We start from the raw sequence: 23,081 nt of genomic DNA on the forward strand, positions 1-23,081 counted from the left end.
GTTTGTGAACCTGACTTGACCATCTTAGAAACAGTGAATCTGGTGACAGCAGCCTAGTCGTCCAAGATGGTAGACAAGTACCTAAGCAGTACTTCTTCAGGATATACTGGAGGTTCATAGTCTTCCATAATCATCACCCTAAATCTCCTGCACATAGAAAATTACAATTCAAAGAGAAGGGTCCGTATAGTACCCTCCATGTTTTGCGTCAAGCCTGCCAAAACAGAGTACTAGTAAGATATGTAAGTTAACTTCAACCCAAAGCCTAACATAACTGATAGAATTTGCATTAGGGTAAGGTGAAAAAGCTGAAATTTGTGTTATAAATGCAATGCCTCTTGGCTGGTGTGCTGCTTAAAAAGCAGGATTTTCATGTGCCAAATTTACTGCCATGGCAGCGAATCTGTCAGAGAATCTAATTTCATACTAATGATATCAGCAAGGTGGCATTGTGGGTCTGTTTTGTGGTATTGGTAGCGGCTTGACAAATCCCTGTCAAAATTATTAAGTGGCAGTTTTGTGAACAATCTGGAGCAATCTTTTGCCCACACCCCACCAGGAGGTGACAGGTTTGGCAGGCAGGCACAATACTCCATTACATTTCATATGTATTTCAGAGCCCTCTGGGGGTGGGCGATATAGAAGTCGAAGAGATAGATAGATAGATAGATAGATAGATAGATAGATAGATAGATAGATAGATAGATAGATAGATAGATAGATAGATAGATAGATAGATAGATAGATAGATAGATAGATAGATAGATAGATAGAAATTGGGGGTGGCCTAAATTGTTTCAGACTCAGCCAAGAGGCCACTGCGAAATTGTGAAGTCCAGCACCATACATTTGGGAGTGTGAGGTGGATGCACTCTGTCCAGTTAGTTCAGTGTTATTTGTCGAAGTCTTACTACTGACCTGAAGCAACTACAGTTTTTCTGGAACACCTCTGATAGCAATTTGGATTAGCTACATTACCAAGTACAACTAAACTGTTACAATGGATGCCATTTTTACCATCATGACACTTGGAAGGAATGGATGCCTCAGAAGGGACTTTGCAGTGTTGGCCTGATTTGCACATGCAGGAGAATCAGATAGTAAAGCCAGCGTGGTGCAGTGGATAAGGGCGGTGAACTGTAATCTGGTGAACCAGGTTTGTTTCCCTACTCCTCCACATGCAGTCTGCTGGGGGACCTTGGGCTAATCACAGTTATCTCAGAACTCTCTCAGCCCCACCTACCTTACAAGGTGTCTGTTGGGGGAAGGGAAGGTGATTGTAAGCTGCTTTGACCCTCCTTAAAATGTGGAGAAAGTGGAGTATAAAAACCCGCTTGGGCAGCCAGCTGTGGTGCTGTTCCGTCACCCCCAAAGGGGCTTTCTGGCGGTGCAGGGAGAAGCCCCCATTGGGCTCCATGGACTAAATTCTGGCACCACATTTGGCACAAAGTTGCAGTGCTGGGGGCGTGCAGTTGCACACTGCCAGATTCTCCCCTCCACCAGGGCAAGTTCCCCAAGGAGGGCAAATCCGCTGGCACAGCTGGTGCACCACTCCCAGGAGGGAAATGGTCCCCCCTTTGGATGGGGCTCTTCTTCTAGGATGGATGGTACCACTGTAGACTGAGGGTGGATCACAGTTTGGAATGCTTCCCACTGTTTGTGCCAATAGAACTGGCGATGGAAAGAAACAGAACCTTTATTTCAGCTATGCTGGTTTTCTGTTTCATTGAAAGGTTTTTCTTTTAATACCAAGGAATGTCAGTGCCGGAATCCGCTACTTGCCATCTGAAATGATGCAATCATTTGTACTATCTCTGAGTTCTGCCACCTCTTTCTCCTACATGTGCAAATTAAGCCTTGATATAGGACTCTAGCTAGCTCCAATTCTCTGTTGATGAAGGGAATAATATAAGATATGGAGGAGGTGGGAAGGAACAAGTAGGAATTGCAGACAGGATTTTTTTCACTGTAAATCCCAAACAAAATTATATCCTTCTAAGCACAATGGGTTTAGAAGGGTGTCAACTCTGCTCAGGATTGCAAAAGTCTGTAATTCCTACTTGTCTTCGTGCACTGAAATCTAGGAGATAAGGGAGAAGGCAAACCTAGCTCTTAGCTTTTCAGTGTGCAGGGAGTTTGTTGTTTGGGACAATATTAAGACATGACACCCACCTGTATTTAGGAATTTTATACTGTAGGAGAGAGGCTGCGTTACATGATCCTGCTTCATTTGTAGATCTGACATTGTATACTTTGATCATTCAACTTATCTCTGTTCAAAAAGATTTTTAGTTCCTGAAGGTTCCTATTAGTTCCTATTTGTACTTTTCTCAAATTGAGTTCATCCTCTTTGTATATAGGGAGTCAAAAATGGGTACTGTGTGTCAACTTTAGCAGTGCCTTCTACAACGACATTACCGTAATTCATCTCTGTTTCTGAAAATGCTTTGCCTAAAAAGATGAACAAGGGTAAATATTTTCTTCACTCTGTCACTAATTACATTATGGAATTTGCTGCCATTGGCCTTGTTGACGGCCACTAGCAGAGTGGGTTTTAAAAGCAAATTAGTCATATAGGGTGAGTCCATCAATAACTATGTCTATGTCTACCATAGTGATCAATGTCCATGTCTGCATATCCATGTTCGGCGATAGCAAACTTCTAAATACCAGTGCTAGGGGGTAACACCAGGGGAAGGCTTGCCGTCTGTGCCATTTGTTGGCCTTCCAACTTTATTTTTTCCTCTTGCTCTTCCTTTCTCAGGCAGAAGCTGTGTCCCAAAAGGAACTCTCTGGATGTACGCTGTGACCAGGAGGTTAGTGCTAAATAGTTTGCGACCTTTGCCGGTTTGCATAGGTTCGTGTTTTTTCTCTCTTTTGGATTCTTGTTACTGGCTACCTGAATATGTTGACGGGGTAATGTTTTGAGTTGTAGAACGGGATCCGGAATGCTGGCATTGATATCAATGAGCTCCGCTTGGTCATGCCAAGCCAAGAGAACGAAAACAACAACCACTCTGTTGGGGGAAATGGAGCGGGTAAGCAGCAGACCATTAGGAAGAGTTCTGTGGTCAGTCTTTCACCATAACCTTGCCCCACCCCTACCCTGAGATGCTGGAGAAGATTTCTGCTTGTGTGAAACTTGAACTCTTATACTGTATAAAAGGGCCTGTACTTCTTCTAGCTCTTGGTTCCTCCCCACCCCTGGTAGAGTAATTTTGTTTTCCTTGGCAGTAACAGATCACAAATGCAATCCCAGAGTTCTGCCAACTGAAACAGACATACCCGGTGTGCAAGCCAGGTTAGCAGGTCAAATGTGCTAGTTAATCCGATCAGAGATGCTCTTAAGAGCAGCCATGAACAAGCACGCACATACATGCCACTTTCCCACTGCCATACCTAGAAAGGACGAATCTTTGCAACATTAGATTTATATTTTTATAATGGTCATGTTGGGGGTTTTTTCTTATTACTTTAACAGGTTTTTATTCTTTGTTTTGACTGAGTGATTAAGGAAGCAATCCTAGAACATCTTAGAAATAAGTTCTGTTTTTTTTTTCAATGGGACCTACTTCCAGGAAAGTGTTCTTAGGACTGCTGCCTTGCTCAATACCACTTGGCTCAATACCACATGGCTGGAAGCATCCCCACCTGTCCACGAATCATGTTCATTCTGGTTTGAGTCCCCTTTTCCCTCTTTTCCAGAACCACAATAACACCTAGCACTGGATATTGGCAAAAATGAAACAAATCCCATCTCTCTCTCTCTCACACACACACACACACACACCATTTCACCCTCTCAATAAACCTCTGACTAGTCCAGGGTTACAGAGAGTTTTTGGATGACTCCTTTTGTTATGTGGTAGACATTTTCCTGGGCTGAACGGCTTCAGATGGCCACAGGGAGACTGCTTGCACACATCAGGAAAAGTAACAAGCCAGCACAAAGTTCATGAGTGTATCAGGGAGATAACTGCAGGGCACAATCGTAATTTCTCAGAGCAAACACGAGTTTGATACCTTCTCAACCTCTTGATTATATCCCATCTGCAGTTGATGAGCCATGAAGTCAGAATTGCAGTTTTATTTTGGAGGCGACATAAATACAGCGTATCAACAGTAATGGGTTTTCAGTCCAGAAGGAATGGGCCATCTCAGAAACTCAAGCCTGACAAAATGCAATCATTTTTTTTCCTGTGGTTAGCTCCTGGATAGTTATGGTGGAATTCTATTCCATGATATCTAATTTTCTGTACAGGTATTTTTGCTGTGTGTGGAGTAGTCCTGTAGTCTCCTACCAACTCTTTGAAACAACCTTTTAGTATTGCATAGGTGTCAAACTCGTAGCCCTCCAGATGTTATGGACTAAAGTTCCCATCATCCCCTGCCAGCATGATGCTCGCAGGGGATGATGGGAAATGTAGTCCATAACATCTGGAGGGCCACGAGTTTGACGCCTGAGGTATAGAACATTGGTAACAACATCTGTGGGGATTGTTCCATGTGTATTTGGACAAGGGGTCCCTCAGTAAAGATTCAAAGTGGGGAACTATGAGAGAGTAATGATTTTGTGATGTGTGGTGGTCTCTCTCCATCCCGACATCCTTGAAGAAGTTTTTGTGTTTTTTCCAGTCACCTCCTGCGAAGGCAGCACAGAACCTTCCCCACCACAAACTGACCCAGATGTCCCCTCCTCAACCTCCGCCGTGACCACAGAGTCTGGAAGCGATGAAGTGTTTATTATTTCAGCCGGTCCTGGAGCTAGCGGCTTGAGTTTTACCTCTTACAGAATCCAGGTAGAGAAGGCCAGCGTATGTTTGGTACATGAATGTTTTCCGCCAGATCTTCCTCTGCTGTCTGGTAGTTTTTATTTATTGAGATATTTATATCCTACCGTTAACTTTTTTTCTGCTTCCTCAGTTTTATCCTCACAACAACAATATTGTGATATAGTCAGAGGGCCTTTCCCCACTTACCTTAAGCCCCGCGCTACTCTCCGAAAGTAGCGTGGGGTCCCCCGGCACTCCCCACGACAGGGGCGCGCGAAATAGGGGGGATTAAGGTAATGGGGAAAGGCCCAGAGAGAGAGAAAGAGAGAATAGCCAGGTGAAGGTCACCAAGCCAGCTTCCACGGCAGAGTGCAGATTTGAACCTAGGTCTTCCAGATCCTAGTGTGATGTTCTAACTACTGCACCATACTGCTTCACTTTCTGAGCGTCCATTTTCCAGTGCCAGACATTTTGCACCTCTGGGCTTTATGCAGCACTGTCCATTGTGATAAACTGCTATGTGGGGCACACCTCCTGCCTTTTCCCCAGGCTTGATTTTCAATTCAGATATGGCTTCTCACTTTGTGTTTGCACCTGCGTTTGCCTCTGCTTTTGTGTTTGAGAAGCTTTACTGAGACACAAAACATATGCGTGTGGATATGTAAAGTGCTGTCAAGTTGCAGCCGACTCACGGCAACCCCACAGGGTTTTCATGGCAAGAAAGTTACAGAGGTGGTTGGCCATTGCCTTCCTCTGCATAGTGACCCTGGATTTGCTTGGTGGTTTCCCATCCGATGACTAACCAGGTGCAACCCACTTCGCTTTTGAGATCTGACAAGATCAGGGCTGAAGCGCACTGAGAAAATTGGCAAACTGCTTCCATTTCATTATGTGGGCTAGAAAACCATGTGCCGACCACACAGACTTAAACATGCCCGTGTTCATGATTTATATCAGGGGTAGGGAACCTGCGGCTCTTCTGCTCTTGCACTGTGGCTCCACGAGCCAAGCTGCCGGCCCCATCCTTGCCCGCCCTGCAGGCAGCAGGGCGGGCGCACCAACTGCCCGCGGTCAGCTGGGTCGCGGCGCAGGCTTCCCCTCTCACCTGCCCCTTTGGAGCGGGGCGGGTGCTTTCCCGGCGGCCGGTGAGGCCAGGCCACCGGCTTCATCCTTGCCCACCCTGCAGGCAGCAGGGCGGGCGCATCCATGCGCTTCTCAGAATGAGCGGAGTAAAAGGTTAAAAAAACCCTATATATATAGTGTTATCTTTCTTTTAAATGTCAAAAATTATTTGCGGCTCCAAGTGTTTTCTTTTCCCGTGGAAAACGGGTCCAAATGGCTCTTTGAGTGTTAAAGGTTCCCTACCCCTGATTTATATCAATAACTTCCTGAATTCTTGGTGGCAGAGTTTGTAATGCAGAAGTTACTCCCAATCCAGACATCGGTCAGCACTTGAGCAAATAATTAGCTATTTTCCACTTGGTAGCTGCAGTTATTTTGGGGTTTTTTTTGGCATGATCCCGAACATTACTTCGATGTTTATAGAGGTGTGAAATGTTCAGCCTTGACAGTAAACAAAGATCCGAGACTCACCCTCACTTGAAATGCTTGTCTAGACAATGTGAAACTGTAAGCAGATTTGCAAAAAAGATTATCTAAATCCCTTTACTGAGAAGCTCCGGGCCCCCTGGGGAGTCTGAATCTGAGCTTTGGTAACGGAAGGAGAGGGCTTTTTTCTTTTTAAATAGCAGGAAACGTGATCCACTACTGCTGAGATTCAGGTATGTCTCCAGCAAGTCAGTTTCTGCATCCATGCAGACTTGGCTGGGATCTTTTAGAGACTTCATGTGAAACAGATAATTCCCAAACATAGGATGCAGTTTCTCTACAAGGGGGCATGTGTGTGATAATTTTAGACTGCTGTACTTTTTGCTTGACTTGATGTTACTCCTTTTTTCCATACTGTTTTTTTTAACATTTTTTAAAAACTGATGATAGTGTTGCTTTTATGCTACTTTTTTTGTAATGAGGTCGAAGCTGAGTTATGGCAACCCCATAATGTTTCTATGACAAGAGATGGTTTGCCCTTGCCTGCCAGTGTTTAGTAAGCTTAGACTTCCTTGGTGGTCTCCCATGTAAGTCACTAACCGGGGCTGACCCTGCTTAGCTTACAAAATTAGATTAAATTGGGCCAGCTTGGGCCATCCAGATAAGGATAAATAATAATTAGGTACTGTCAAGTAGCAACTGATATATGGTGACCCCCTTCGTGGGGTTTTCAAGGCAGAGATGGGCAGAGGTGTCTTAGGGCTGCTTCCCAGAGGGGAAAGTGCTTTCCTAAGAGGACAGGAATGAGGCATCAGAGCAGGGGTGGGATCCAAAAATTTTAGTAACAGGTTCCCATGGTGGTGGGATTCAAACAGTGGCGTAACGCCAATGGGGCTGGGCTGGGCACGATGGGGGCATTAATAATTTCTCTGTTACTGTAAAAAACTCCTACTGTAAAAAAAAAGTTCCTAATTTCCAGCTGGTATCTTTCTGTCCATAATTTAAACTCATTATAGCAAGTCCTATCGTCTACCGCCAAAAGAAACAACTACTTCTCCTCTAATTGACTGCCTGTCAAATACTTAATACTTTCAAATACTTAATTTTGTTTCTAGAAATCAAAAGAAATATACTTTCCTTAAACAAGGAACTTTACCATATTTCTAAAACATGTTTTTAAAACAGGGAGAATTATCCCGTTTTCTACCTTCACTAATCAGCCACAGAGGAAACAACAGGACTTTATGATTTTTGGACCTAATGGAATTTCTAACGGAAAAGCAGACCCAATTAGTAAACTCCTCTCGTCACACACAAATAATTAGTAACCCACTCTTGGGAACTGGTGAGAACCTGCTGGATCCCACCTCTGCATCAGAGTAAGCAGCTGAGACACTGCCCCTGAAAACAAGTTCAATGAGAACTCTGTGAAACTGAGAAAGGAATCTTGAGGGATAAGAAAATTGCAACATCGCTGGTGTATTTGGTTCACAAAAAAAGAGGGTTCGAGAATCAAACCTTACCAGGTGTTTGATCAGCCTGAAAAGGAGTGGGGTGTTATTTTTTTGGAGTATAAGTCATTTGATACCTTTTCCTTTTTTATAACCCTAAATAACAGTTGAAATAATAAATATATATTTTTCTTTTAGGACAAGAGCCTAAAGAGAAGCATCACAAGTCCAGGCTCTGTTTTCGATTGGCCGACGACCAATCACACTGATCAAGGCACAGGTGTTACGGAGAAAAGGTTGGCACAGACCGAGAGCCACTGCCCCAGGCAACGAACATGGAGCGCACGAACTTCTCCAGATTTACTGACTCCGTTACCTCAGCTACAGAATCAATGGTGCAGCTGGACAACCAACAGCCCTTTCACAAAACTGGTAAACAGCAGTGTAAGTATTTGTGGGAGGTCGAAGGGAGACATGTAAAATCTGCCTGCTGGAAATTTGCTAAAGTTCACTCCAGATTTTATTGTACGCTGATGATCACCTCAGACGTACAAATGGCTTCTATATGGTCTCACAGCGTTTCTGAGTAGAGTTTGTGAGTTTATGTTATGTATCATCCAGTTTTATCACTGACACTTAAGGTGGATTACACAGTGTAAATTAATGCGGTCAACAGGACGGCACATCCAAGAAACAATTTAATAGAATGTGAAGAAATTAAAACTAAGAGAAAAACCTGGAGTCTTGACCTGGATGGCCCAGGCTGGCATGATCTTATCAGATCTCAAAAGCTAAGCAGCGCCGGCCATGGTTAATATTTGGATAGAAGATCACTAAGGAAGTCCAGGATTACTACACAGAGGCAAGTAATAGCAAATCCAGTGGTGGGATCCAAAAATTTTAGTAACAGGTTCCCATGGTGGTGGGATTCAAACAGTAGCGTAGTGCCAATGGGGCTGGATGGGGCACAACGGGGGCATGATCAGGCATTCCGGGGCGGGGCATTCCTGGGCGGGGCTGTGGCAAGGACGCAGCCGCTGCGCTGGTCCTTGGGCGGGAAACGAATGCACACAGACGCAGGCTGCCACGGACGCCGGTGCACCTCCTGCTAGACTGCTTCAAGTTCTGCGCGCTACTGCTGAGAGGAGGGGCGTAACTAAGGCAAAAATCACGTGGCAAAATCACCAATTAGTAACCCCCTCTCGGCACACACAAATAATTAGTAACCTACTCTCGGGAACCTGTGAGAACCTGCTGAATCCCACCTCTGAGCAAATCATCTCTGTGTCGCCTTGAACATCCTATGGGGTTGCTATAAGATGATTGCAACGATGGCACTTTCTAACATCAAAAAACCTAAGATGAAACAAAACTTATGTATTAACGTGGCAGACTAAATGATGCAGAAACTACCTACAAAAAACAGATCGTATGTACTTTACCCAGTAGCATAATCAACAGTTATCTTCCCCTTTGTTAAACCATTCTCTCCTAATCACTTCCATTATAATAAGTCCTGTTTCCTTTGTAAAAATGCCCTCCTAAATAATTTGGCTTTGCATGGTTTGTAAAATGTCAGGAGAATGGGAGAATTCTCATCAGGCAGACCATTCCATGAGATGGAGACGCATAACAGATGGAGAGAAAGAACTGAAGCAGGACATTTAAGGAACAATAAAAAAGAATTGGGGTGCTGTGTGGTTTCCGGGCTGTATGGCCGTGTTCTAGCAGCATTCTCTCCTGACGTTTCGCCTGCATCTGTGGCTGGAATCTTCAGAGGATCTGATGGTAGGAATGGAAAGCAAGTGGAGTATATATGCTGTGAGGTCAAAAGGTGAGGCCACAGTATATATACTCCACTTGACCTCACAGTATATATACCCCACTTGCTTTCCATTCCTACCATCAGATCCTCTGAAGATGCCAGCCACAGATGCAGGTGAAACGTCAGGAGAGAATGCTGCTAGAACACGGCCATACAGCCCGGAAACCACACAACACCCCAGTGATTCCAGCTGTGAAAGCCTTCGACAATACAATAAAAAAGAATCCTTTTGATGTTTTGTACCCCAATGAATTCCTGCTTGTAGTCCTCTAATGCTTTTCAGAATTGATGTTATGATTGTCCCTGCCAGGGCTTTTCTACATTGACAAGAAATCCAACCACGGCTGCAAGAAAAATAACATCCGCAGCAGAGATTGAGGGGATGTTGGAGTTGACTTACTCAGACTCATCGGCCAGTACCGCATCCTACCCGCTGACACATTCGGCACAAAAACAGCGCAAGTTAAGCAGCTGTAATCTGAAGCGATCCCGATTTGGAAACCCTTATTTTGGATTTTTGACCAGCTCTCCTGATTGTAACCTTCCAAGGCCATCTGATCCCTCAAAGCCTTTGAATGTCAGGTCTCTGGGCAACAACCAAAGCCAGGGATTGAAGGAGCCTCTGGAAGGTCCCGCCCAACTCAAAAGCGCTGCTTCAAAATCCAAGGAGCTCTCCTTGGAAATGGACAAACCCAAAGCTGTTTTTGTGATTTCTGAAGAAGGGGACGACCAACAGCCACTGGTTTTAGCAGAACATATTAATCCATACGCAGATGCTTTACCTGAACCAAATGTTGTCATACACAATCTAGCGATGGCCGTGATAGATGAGCAGCCAGCGGGCCGAACTGTTCAAGGAGAAGGCTTTGCCGAGTCTCCCAGCATCAGGACAGAATTTGATCTTTGGGGAGAGTACCCCAGTTCATTCAGAGATTCCTCCAAGGGTTGCAACATTTATAAGGAACAAAACAACTGCCCACCAGTTACAGAGGCCAACGACGCTCATCAGACATTTGACTCTTTAGCATCTCACACATTGTGCCAAACTTCAATTCAGTAACTCTTCCAAAAGCGATGTCCAACTTGAGAGCGAACGTTCACTTGCACAGTTGAAAGGAATAAAGACGATAAATGTTTCTTTGCAATGCAACGGGAGCTGCGCATCAGGTGAGAAGGAAGCTTCGGCAGCCGGGACTGTACTATGGCCATAGATCATGGGAATGCGTGTGCCCTTTTACGTTGCCACCTTTCCTGCTGAGTGACTGGGGTGAGATCCTGCTGCATGGAGTTTTGCTATGTCTGCTTACCGAGAGCTTCTACAGACCACCCGACCAGTTCCCGTGAAAAAGAATCCAGGCTTTCTTACAGTGGGGTTTGAATGTTGACGGGTACCACCTTTTCTGACATCCTAGCAAGAAGACTGTGGGGCAGGCTTGCCAGCGGAAGGGCTTGTGTTGTTTTTAACATGGCACTTTGCAACTGATCAACCAAATTTCCCACCCTGGTTGGGGACACTTGCACAGTTCCCTGAGTGGAAGTTTCATTGTGACCTCACAGTGAGGCAATGGGCAAAATGTAAAGCCGTGCCGAACAGGAAAAGAAAATACTGAAAAGTCAGGAGTTAGCTGTACAAATGCAAAGCCGGCAACATCCTTGGTTGGTTTTCATTGCATTCAGATATAAGAATAGATCAGAGTTGTATGGTGCAATCCTAAGGAGAGTTCCTCTGGTCTAAGCCCATTCATTTCAGTGGGCTTAGACCAGAGTAACTCTGCAAATGACTGCACTGATAGACTGCCTGTATGCTACTGTGAGTGGCAGAGTTTCTTTGGAAGCAGAGGGCCTCCTTGTAAAGAAGTAGGTAGGTACATTTGCTGGGTCTTGCAAAGAGCTGCCTGCCTTCATCCTACTTCAGGCAAGGTTAAATAAGGGGCAGGCAGCATATAGGAAACAAACTGCTATCTCATAATGGAGTCCTTGGTTTCCTCTCCCCCAGAAATTTCTGGCTTAATGTATTAAGATTGCCAGAGGTTCCTCAGTAGGCGGGGTGGGTCCTGTTATGACTCTCCTCTAGTAAGAGGGTGATTTCTTATCTTGCGAAGAGCTACTTCATTTTTACCCCCAGACTTGGTTAGTAGGACCTGCTGACTACGCACCAGATTTGAACAAATCTATCTGAACATTCTGGCTCTTTGACCATTTTAAAGCAAGAGAGGTAGAAATGACCAGTCTGGGAAAACACCTGAGCGTTGTCCCACTTGGCTCATAGAGCCATGGTTGAAAGGTATGAAAACTGCCAGGATCCCAAAGCCTGTTTGTTACATTCAAGGGTGCTTTCAGCAGAACTGGCGTGTTTGCTGCAGCAATAAAGACAGGTCTGAAATTTGCACATTTGACTGAGAGGGAAGCGGAGAAACTTTTAGAACTCAACAATTTGATTGGCTATACTTCTTTTGACTCCACGTGTGATCCCATTTGCTGGTTGCCAGCAGTTACACAGAAAGTACGCTGATGAAAACCAAGCAACTTTCTGTTAAGGCTGTCAGAAATGCTCTTGGGTATCTTTTCATCCTTTTGAGCAAAATACAACACCGTGCGTGCTGCAAGTCTTTGTCAGCAGTGCTGCAGCTTGCTATTTTCCCATTCTCAACAGTACGATGATAGACCTGCCCTCTTTTATGCCTTCTGCACTAACCAGCCTTCGTTGGTGTGACTTCCTACTCACTAAACTGGTTTCACACCATCCCCTTTTCCCAGGTCCATCCCTGGGTCAGGTGAAGTGACATCATCTACGAAGCGGGCAGGTGGGAGAGCATTTGGATCAGGATGGCACAGGGAGGGTTTAAATCTTCTCCCTGTATTGTCTTCCCAACCTGAAATTGTTTGGGGGAAGGTATTATTGGCACCACGCCTGTTACATTTCCCCAGCAGGACCAACAGTGGAGATAGTTTTAGGTTTGGGGAAATGGGGCGAAGGGAGCCATAAGCCATTCTGCCCACTGCGCTGCAGTCCTGCAATTCTCAGCTAGAGTATGTTAAACTGATTAGAGGGGATGTACCAGGAAGAGTTATTATGCAATTATGGACTCAGCACAGCAGTCTTACAAAGTCCCGGCGGTCCTTGGCATGCTTTGTCCAAAATGTCTTTACCCTGTTGAAATGAATTCTTTCAGGATTTCCTGCGTTTCTTGAGGGGAAAACCATGACAAATAAGTTTGTATTTGCAGTGTAGATGTAGCCGTAGTAAACTGCTCCTGGGGACTATTTTAGGCATGTGATATTTGATTCTTTGGACCAGCTTAAAAAAAGATAGCAATATTCAGAGCCAGCTGTTGACTTCTAATAAATACCTGCTGCTTGTTTAATCATTTCCCTTCCATTACTAAATAATGCTTCTCTGCCGTCATACATGCAGATTGAACAGGAAGGCCTATACTGCTAAAATCATTTTGATTATAGATGATTTTGATTATAAATGGGTGTGCAAGAAAAATCTGCCACACTCATTGCATTTAATGCCCACCCACCCCCATCTTTTGTTTCTTCCTGGTTTCCTGATGAGAAGTATATAGTTACTTAACCCTTGCTCAAAGGGATTCCTTTCTGCATTATATGAAAGCCCTCCTTTCTTTGGAAACTGCATGGCTACATTTGGCCATGACAGCTGTTTGAGGAAAATCTCCAAATATCTTTTGCAAAAACAGGTGCCAGGAGTGGAATTCTTTGTGGAATAAAGCTTCTCCCCTCCCGATCCATCAAGTTGAACAAGTTTTCACTTTTGCAGTACGTAGGAGTCATTAAGTCTGGCTCCTGAAACGCTTAACCCCGATTTTGCTCAGACTAATTTATGACTTCAGCTGTTCAGGGTGGCGTGGAGGGGCCCCACTTGGCTGACGCATGTCCACTGGGCCCAGTTGGAGCAGGGGAAGGACAAGAAGAGTTTGCAGTGCCTTTGAACTGAACACCAGTTTTTGTGGATCAACTTCCTCTTTCATGTTGCTGGATGGCACCTATTAAATCTTCAAACACAACCTGTCAGCTCTAGATTTTTTCTTTTGCTTGCAGACCAGTGCATGAAAAGGAAAAGTGTGTAACAGTTGATAGTTCTACAAGCTGTTTAAGAGAAATCAAGGTGGATTTTACTTTTGTTTTGGGGTAATTTTTAACAAATTGTTGAACCACATTTTCATCTACTATAAGCTCCAGGGCCAACAGTGAGATGTGCCTGGTTGGGAATTTCACTTTGAAAAAGTAAAGATTAAAAATCAATCACCAACCTATCTGGAAAACTAAGTAATTACAGGCAAAAGAAAAATGAAAGGTATCAATATTCACAACTTTGCCTCTGTTGAGTTAGGTTTTTTTGAGACTCAAGTCTTTAATCAAAAGCTGTGCCAACTTTTACAAGCTATATGCCTGGCACAAAACTTCCATCTATCCTTGTATTACACAAATATAAACATGGGGTAACTGAGCACTAATAGAGAACAGTGAAATGCCTTCTGATGACCACATATTCCTTCTCCCCCAGAAATTTCTGGCTTTATAGTTATATTCAGTCCCACCCTCAACAGGGATTGCCTGTATACTTTAATACTGAATACCTGCAAAGGTATACTGTATATCTTCACAAGAGCTGGAAACCTGTTTTAAAGAATTGTTAAGTAGAAGCTTTGACGATGCTGAACCTCCTATATATAATTGTGTGCATATCAATCAAAATAAATGTAGATTTATATGCATGGAGACACAGAGTTAGGTGGAAAAGATAAACCTCTCTAACAGTTGTTTTTTTAGTCTGCGCTTCCTCTAAGGAGCCAGGGGCATTTCACATGGTTCTTCCCTTCTCTGTCTTGTTTTGAAACAAATCTGTGAGGTAGATTGAGTATCATAGCTAAAGGCCCCTCTCAGCCCTACAGTTACATCTTTCTCTTCAAGCACCTGAACCAGGACTATTTCCCTCTCAGTTGTTTGATCTCAGCAAGCCATATTTCCTGGAGAATACCCAGCCAAACACCAGGCCACTGGGTGTGTGCGTCTTTTTTGTGTAAATCTTTTTTCTGTTGATTAATTTATGAAGTCACATTTTCCTACATATCTGGAGAGTCTACTAACCTCTACACTGATTTTATGTGGGGGCAGTGGAATGCTTTCACAAACCCACATTATTGCAACATGATATAGGGGTCTATTTCACACAAGTGCTATTTACTCTGTTTGCAAACGCATCAAGCTGTCCTAGTCTGAAAGGAGACAACAGGTCCCAATAAAACATAAGAAGGCACAGCTGTGGAGTATGACAGGTATGTGAGTTTCGCATAGCATGAATGCCACCAGTGTACATGTTACTCAAAGGGGGGGGGAAGGGCTTTTCCGTGTGGCATGCTCACTGTATAGCTGTCTGCAGAATCTCTAACTGGGTAAGGAAAGAAAACATGCACAGCCCTGTTTAGCAGACAGAAACATCCAGGGCAGAGAACCACCGGGAAAGCAACCTGTTACGGCCTTGCATTTCTGTCATACTGGAAAACATCAGATAAGGAGGCTCATTTCCATATTGATAAGTTCCAACGGACAGCAATGTTGGTCTGCAGTAGAAGAGCTCGATTTGAATCCAGTAGCACCTTAGGGACCCACAAATTTTCAGGATAGGAACTGCTGAGTCAAAGTTCTGGTATCTGATGAAGGGAATTTGTGACCCTCAGAAGCTTGTACCCTGGGAATCTTGAAGGTGTGACTGGACTGAATGCCATATTGCAGTCAAACCTCATTTGTTTATAGGCCTATGTAAACCTTCATTTTGCTGATGTAACTGTCAATTTCATAAACCTTCGTGACAAACAGAAGCCCTGTGCCACCATAAAGATTAACAGAATTAAGGTTACATACCTTGTTCCTTTAGTTGTAACATGGCTTGCTCTTTGGAGTGGGTTACTGTGAACCTTTGGAAGAGTCAGACCCTTATCAATTCATACACATTTTGATGTTATGGGATGTGAGAGTTCTTACTGGGGTCCCGGGGGAGGGGGAGGGAACAGAACCTATCCTTAAAATGGTCATCCTCCCTCCCTGTCACCCATATAATTTATACATTAAAATCAAAATGTCATGCAAATAATACATTAGGCATAGTTGCTTGAATTGCATAAATGTATTCCAAATGAGAACCCAGATGTGCATTTAACAGCACAGAATTGTTAAAATAGGTGGGGGGGGGGGGCAAAAAACCAAGCAGTTTCATTAAGTAAACTTTTAAATCATTGAAGATGCCTCAGAAGAGCTGGAAGAATGGAGGTGCCACCTTCTTTACAGAAGAACGTTCCCAGAGAATATGACTAGGACTTCACGAATAACGTAATTCTCCTAGGCTTTCACAGCTAAAACATACCATGCCCCCAAACAGTCCCATGTGTTTCTCTCTTGTAAACAGGGCAGGATCCACCCTGTGCTTTACAGAGGCGAAAAACACGTCAAACAATTTACAGCTGCTTTTAAAAGAACACCACATCAAATAACTATGAAGCTACCACATTAACTGAATTTCACTTAGCCAAACCACACATTAAAAAATAAAAGTCTAAGCACATATAAGAGTATGTAATACCCATGAACAACAATACTCTTTATCACTTAAAGAGCATATTAAAGATTCAGGTTTAATTCAACCCCACAAATGGTAAATTAACCCTTTACTCTTTCTTTATATAAAAAGATACAACATACACAAAAGGGGTGGGGGGGAACAAATCCTGTTCGTTTCATTGCACTACTTCAGTCTCCTAATGCATAGAAAAGTAGGTTTTAGTCTTTATAAAGAAAGAGGGCTTCATCAAAGGGAAATTTGAAGCCCTCCAGCATACAGGTAGTTTTGATGTGCAGGACAGTTGATTGTTTTCTCGAACATGGGACTGAGAGGGCACAAAACACACACAGATGTACCCAGCATGAACAGTTTGGAAGTGAAGTTGACTTTTTTTGAGCTGCCCATAAATTCAATTTGTCCTGTGACCGAGCCCCACATAAGCCAGTCCAAAACGAAGCAAAGGAAACAATGGGGGATGCAGGGCACGACTCTGCATGCAGCGCACAAAGGGCCTTCTTTTGCCACATGTGCTAAACATCTGTTTATGTGCACAGCCTGAGCTGAAACAGAGACCAAGCAGCTGGGAACGATCAGCCTGAGATGATACAATTAGTTGTGCATTTGTAAGCTATTTCCAAAGACCTGGGAACTCAAAACAAAAGAATCCAGCAGTACTAGATTCAAACGAATGTATGTTTGCAAAACTCAAGAATTATCCTGGATAAACCTTTTAGACTATGCAGGGACCATCACTAGAAACAAGCTGTCTCCCAATATGTATTTTGTAGGATAAAATCAGATACGGGCTTCCAGCAAAAATCTCTAAAAGGTTAGGAAATGCATACCTCCCTGCCCCCCCCCCCCCAACCAGGCACAAGCACATACAGCTGATGCCTCTAAGTTTTATTAACTAGAACCTTATTCCTGGACTCACTACTTAAGTCAATCCCTCCCCAGCTTCCAAAAAAAACCCTTGTTAGCAAGGAATTGGCTTAGTTCAGGTTGCTACTGCTCCTAAGCACGCTTAGAAGTATACTCCCCCAATTTAACAATGAGTCTGAGCCAGTTTATACAAACCAGAAGGATGAATTGGGCTGGATCAGGCTTCAGGTAAGGCATGCTTTTTGAATCCTCATGAACAAAAACACAACCCATCCCCAACAGAGATTGAAGCACACCCACCAAGCTCTTCAGGAAGACGAGTCAGACATGTATTTCTTACCTATTACTTTTAAATGTGGGGAAGGGACGGAAATATTAAAACATGCAAGCCACCACCTCCAAGCTGAAGTGATTCAAGCCAGGGACAGCTCTACCACTTGATTGTTATATCCAGATCATGGCAATATCAATCATCTAAAGCATAAGTCTCCAACCTACAGCCCTCCAGATGTTCATGGGCTACAATTTCCATCAGCCCCTGCCAGCACAGGGCACGGAAGAGCTGGTGGAAATTGTAGCCCATGAACAACTGGAAGGCTGTAAGTTGGAGACCCCTACTCTAAAGTATACTAGGGCACTGTATCCTGGACTGTATCCTGGGCACTGTATCCTGGACTGACTCACTGGTTGTCTTTTGGGTTAAAGTCATGGGAATGTGCTTCAGAATCATTCCTGCATTTTTGTTTTTAAAAAGTAATCCAAGTTGGATTAATCCGTAGCAGAAAAGTTCAGTCCTTCTCAAGTCCCATGGATTGTAATGGGACAGAGTGATGCATCACCTGCTGGTTCCTCAGCAGAGCCAATGGAGTCATTCCTGCGGCTACCAGAAGTGACAAGTGATGTCCTCCTAAGGCATCGGAGGTCGAGCCAGAGGCTACCATATAAATGAGTGCCAACAGACATATAGGACAGAGTTAGGGACTAGTGTGGGACCCAGTAGGACTCTGGCACACGAAGAAAAGACGATTGCTCACAACCTCTTCCCACGCTGCAGGGGGTTGAGAGGCACCAAGAGAAAGGACAAAGGGGTGCCCAGGGCAGTCCGGTGAACTGAACCAGGTAGTAGCACGCTGGCCTTACAAGGACATTAAAACAGCCCAGGGGTGAAGTAAGCACATGCTCTCTTGAGTTACAGGAGCTTGCCTTGGGCTGGGGTTGGGCTCTGAGGCCTCAAGGGCCATGAACAGAGATTGAAGCACACCCTGACATGACAAAGATCGTGCTGCAAAGGAAGACAGGGATTTTGCTGATGGTTACAGGTATTTAACCCTACTGGCATGATGCTTTTTTGGAAGTCGCCTCTTCTGTAAAATATATATATAGTGAGAAGCATCATTCAACCATATTGCTGAACAGTGATATTGCAAACTTAGACCACAATTCCAAAAGGAGAGGGATGGGAAAGGGAGAAAAGCAAATTGTTCTGCATCCCCCCACCCCCACCCCCTGGTTCCCCCTGCAATCGGTCTCAGGGTTGTGTTGTTACAATTAAGACAGTTAAAGGGTACAAAAATGTGTGCCTGCACTGATAATTACAAAGCTGATTCCTATTTGGTATAGCAAGTTATTTGTGCTAACTAATCCTAAAATCTATGAAAAACTTATCACCCTCCCCCAAACTATACATAAAGAAGGGGGGTAACCCCCCCATGCTAAAGCACCATCATTGCCTACAGCAGGAGCAGCCAAAACAAACAAACTAACCCGCTGATACTCTGTTGAGTGAAAGGAAGCTGAGTGAACACAGGCAGAGTCAACTGAAGCTGAGCACTTCGGAGTCCCACTGAGATCAAACGCTCTGACTTCAACTGAATCGTGTCTGCTCCTCCCAACAACCTGGAATGGCCTACCATCTGGTAGAATGTATGTGAACGGAAATTCTAGTTAAATGTGTGCAAAAGGTATTCTGGGTTAAGAATAGCTGGGTCGTGAGTAGCAAGGAGAAGAAAGGCTGGTTGAAAACGCAAAGGTGGCTGCAAAGGTATGATTGCAGTTTCTCCTTAATGGCTCAATATACGTAAACCGTAAATGTAGGTTAGAAATTCCATAAGGTGGGTCAGCGCTGAGGTGTTCCAAGTACATTGAATATCAATAGTAAATGGGGGAGGGGGACACAACCCAGCTTTGGCTTGCCCTTGACCCCCCCCCCCCAAGGAAACTGATCAAAGGGGGAGGGGAGAAGGGGTGCAGCCTGGAGGATTCCAAGGGAGCATTTTATTCTTTAAAAAAAACCTAGGCCCTGATTTATCCTTCCACGTGACACAGAAAAGAATATATCCTGACTGTACTATTTGGGCACTGGTATGCTCAAAAAGGCCATGTTATAGAAATGGAAGGACAGCTTTCATGGCAATGCCATTGGTAACTGCGCAGCCCAGTAAGGCCACTGTGGCCCATGCTGATTAGTGGGAGAATAGAACTGTGCAACTAATCCCCTTCATAAAGACCCATGCAGACACAGCTAAAGGGGTCTGGCGTGATGATACCTACTAAGTTTGCAGGAGATGAGCATTTAGTGGGAAGGACTGCAATAATTTTGTGCACCGCACCACTGGGAGGCTCACTTCAGACATTACACTGAGCAGCACCAACTCTTGATCTATTTTAACCAACAGAATCACTCAGCGTCTACTGAAAGCCCCCCTAATTATTTGCTGTTGGGACCACCCTTTGATCCAGAGATGCCGTCACATGACAAATGTAATGAAGCATGTAATTGCAAATGTATTTTTCTGTCCAGAGCTCTTTCACATGGGGAAAAGTCTACGCTGCAAAACTTTGCAAACGGGTATCACATCAGAGTACCTGATGGAAGTGAGTTACTGACTCCCTGATACAAGGGAACAATGTAACAATTACTGTTGAGCTAGCTTTTCCCCTTCCTTTCCTCTCTTCTCCCTTTTAACAGGCTGAACGAATTGGGTTCATTTCAGTGTCCCCGAGCCACCTTCAATTTTTGAATCGTGTCTGTTCACAAATGTGATTGAATTTCCTGAAAAACACACACACACAAAAGGGAACAAAAGTTAAAATCTATGCCAATAAAGGCTTGCTTCTTGATATAACAAAAGTTAAAAGGGTCGCAGATCTGGCCACTTGAAATGGACGTGTACAACGAGAACCCCTAAATTTCAGCTAAGAACCCAGAGGAATTTTTATGAATGAACCCGACACTTCCTACCAAAACCAAGAACTGCTAGTTGTTCGTATGAACTTCTGATGGCTTGTCTCTTACTAGACTGTGGAGGCCATGTGGAGTTTCCCTGTCTGTTCCTGAAGTCCCCTTCCAACCCGAAACCATCATTCCTAGAGTGGCAGGAGCCATGAGGACCAGTGGCATGGGCTGGAGTGACAAAAGATGAGAATATTAAATTGATTTATTAATTAAATCCTTCTTCTTTGGCAAGCTGGGCTGTGCTAAGGAAAAAGGCTGATATTATCCCCCTCTCCCTCCCCATTCCAGCCATTCACTGGCCAACATGGATATTCCTCTGCATGGATCTTAGGAATAATCCTTCTGGGAGTTGGAAGGGACTGCAGAAACGGAGAGGAATGCAGGGAATTTTAAAATGGGATAAAACGTTTTGTCTTGTGCTACAAAAAAAATGCAGGGTCTTAACTGAAAAAAGGTTAGTGTGCCAGCAAACAAACGGGCCAGGGAAGAGAAGAGGTTTCTGCTTGGCCCCACATGCTGCGGGATAGGGGTGGCAAGCTTGGCCCCATCAATGCTGATAGTGTAGCGGGGACTTGCTTCATTCACCCCTCTCCACACATGCTGAGGATGTGCTGCTGTCTGGTACATGATAAAATTTATGTTCCAAGGGTGGCGGGAGCAAGGGGAAACAACTCACATGGCATGGTGTGCTTTGACCTGAGTCCGGCAGTTGCGCCCCCAATAGCAGTCAGGGCGGGATGTCACAGTTACTGGAAGAGAAGAAAAAGTGTCAGGTTAGAATTTTGAATAGTACAACCATTATACACAAAAACAATTACTCTCCAATAACTTAGAAACAGGGACTGTCAGAGTTGAGGGGCAAAATCACCACTGTTTTCCTTTTATTTGCCTTCTAGATTAGTGGTTTCAGCCTTCTCTCTGCCTCCATGAGGATCGGCGACATTTACTTTATCCAAAAGCAAAACGACCACTTGAATGGCAGGCTGATAATCATTACTTCCAAGTTTTTAAAGGAAGCACCATCATAGCTGGCTCTCATATCTGTGTGTGCAAGATTTGAAAAATATGATGGCAGTATCTCATCAATTCTTATAGTAGGGTAGAAGATATACGAGTACTTCCCGTACTCAGAAGGCACATATCTGCGCTCTCAGTCCTCTTCTTTTCTCCTGTTCCTAAAACGTTTGCAGCTTCTTCATGCCTAACTGCAATTCTGGAGATGTGACAACATTATTGCACGCCCGCACAATTTTGATTTGATTCCCAGATTTGTGATGGGCTAGCTACAGAATTTCTCATCAGTGCAGAAACTAAGATCTAATCTAAATTAGTATTGGCTACACTTCTGAAGAGACTGCAATGATGTTTTAATCCCCCTATCAGAAACTCTTGCAAATAAACAAAACAAACCGGGGGCCCATGAGGAATTGCCAGGTACAGGAGAAAATGTGGACACCCCCTCCCTTTAGAAACTGTAAGCTCTCAGTGTCGTGAACAAGATGATTTCTTTTGTCTGCCCTGCTCCATTTTCCCTTCAACAGACATTCAACTGCTCTTAACGTTTTATTCCTGATGGAGCATGTTCAGTCCTCACAATGATTGCTTTCACACATTCTGAATAATGTACTTTGAATGAACATTGTAACTGGATTTTACTGTGAAATGGCAAAACCCACTTCCAAATGAGTGCAAAAGTAGATTGAAAGTGCATTAGTCAGAGTGTGTGAATCAGTGTCTTCCTCCCTTGGGTAACACACAAATTGGTTTTCTGTATACCTGGAGAGATTCCCCATCCCACACAGGGAAAGATCCAATCCCAATCTTGCCTCTGGATGGCCCTATTAGGTAACACTGATCATCTGATAGAAATAGTGATGCATTTGCAGTACAAGGAGAAGGCTGCAATCCTAAAAATGCTTTCTTGGGAGTAAGCTCCACTGAATAAAATGGGTCTCACTTCTGAGTAGCCTAGTTCAGGATTGCTCCCTAAATCACCTATAGGACAAGCTTCTCACCACAGCAAATATTTTTCAAGACTACAGATTAGTTCTTCCGCTCAACAATAATTTCTTCATACCTGGCAATTCAGAAACAGGAATATTCCGCCTATACTGATAAGCCAGTTCACGGAAGCTGCGGAGGCCACAACAGTAACAGAGCACCGTTTCTCCAGTAATCCGGTAATCTGGAAGGGAATCAGAGTTTGCATTTTAAGAGCAGAAAAGAAGATTTTCTAAACATCCTTAAGGCGAAATCTCTCTTCAAAGGGAGATAGCCATGATTATATATACTTATGGCACCAAAAGGTTCTTTTTGTATTCCAGCTATTCTCACAATGGGAAGTACACAGGATCCCATCACAACGGAAGGAACGGTAGCCCACTACTCATTTGTAGGCCACCTTTCCAAATGTTCAAAGCAGCTTATAAATTAAACACCACAGTCCCTAAAAGAACAAATCTTAGAGTAGAAAAATACAATAGAACTGACTATCCAATAGTGAAGCTGGCTAAGTCAAAGGTCAATTTGAAATGGCAGCTTCTTACATCTCCTTCTGAAGGCAAGTGAAGAGGAAGAACTGAAACCTGGGAGAACAACTAAAACTTATTCAGTGGGGATCACAGACCAGAAAGCCAACTTGGAAAGAAAAGTAGAAGTTTACCTGACAATACAAAAACTCCTCTTTGAAGAGCTAGGAGACTTTCATTCAACATGTTTTTCCATGTCAAATTCCTGGATGCCAGGTAATCCTAGAATGGCCAAAAAAGGTTTAGTTAAAAGGATT

At 43.9% G+C, this 23,081-nt stretch overlaps 2 protein-coding genes across 5 annotated transcripts in view; one reads left to right on the forward strand and one right to left on the reverse strand.

Moving 5' to 3' along the window:
- LOC125442557 overlaps positions 1-15,480 on the forward strand; it is a 53,066-nt gene extending 37,586 nt beyond the window's left edge. The window contains exons 3-7 of the mRNA XM_048513990.1: positions 2,765-2,816; positions 2,936-3,038; positions 4,636-4,799; positions 7,970-8,203; positions 9,907-15,480. Coding sequence (XP_048369947.1) covers positions 2,765-2,816; positions 2,936-3,038; positions 4,636-4,799; positions 7,970-8,203; positions 9,907-10,656 — 1,303 coding nt within the window. The 3' untranslated portion in view covers positions 10,657-15,480. The remainder of the gene's footprint in view (positions 1-2,764; positions 2,817-2,935; positions 3,039-4,635; positions 4,800-7,969; positions 8,204-9,906) is intronic.
- Positions 15,481-15,728: 248 nt separating this feature from the next.
- The window catches only part of CHFR (checkpoint with forkhead and ring finger domains), a 32,451-nt gene continuing 25,098 nt past the window's right edge, over positions 15,729-23,081 (reverse strand). For 3 of the 4 annotated variants that reach the window (XM_048513992.1, XM_048513993.1, XM_048513991.1), the window contains exons 15-18: positions 22,959-23,046; positions 22,374-22,481; positions 20,973-21,045; positions 15,729-20,113 (exon numbers count right to left, since the gene is read on the reverse strand). In XM_048513992.1, the coding sequence (XP_048369949.1) occupies positions 20,071-20,113; positions 20,973-21,045; positions 22,374-22,481; positions 22,959-23,046 (312 nt within the window). In that variant the 3' untranslated portion in view covers positions 15,729-20,070. Of the gene's footprint in view, positions 20,114-20,972; positions 21,046-22,373; positions 22,482-22,958; positions 23,047-23,081 lie in introns of those variants that run through there. The other variant, XR_007246012.1, reaches the window with a different exon arrangement.

This window comes from Sphaerodactylus townsendi, linkage group LG13 (assembly GCF_021028975.2).
Source record: "Sphaerodactylus townsendi isolate TG3544 linkage group LG13, MPM_Stown_v2.3, whole genome shotgun sequence".
Classification (NCBI taxonomy): domain Eukaryota; kingdom Metazoa; phylum Chordata; class Lepidosauria; order Squamata; family Sphaerodactylidae; genus Sphaerodactylus; species Sphaerodactylus townsendi.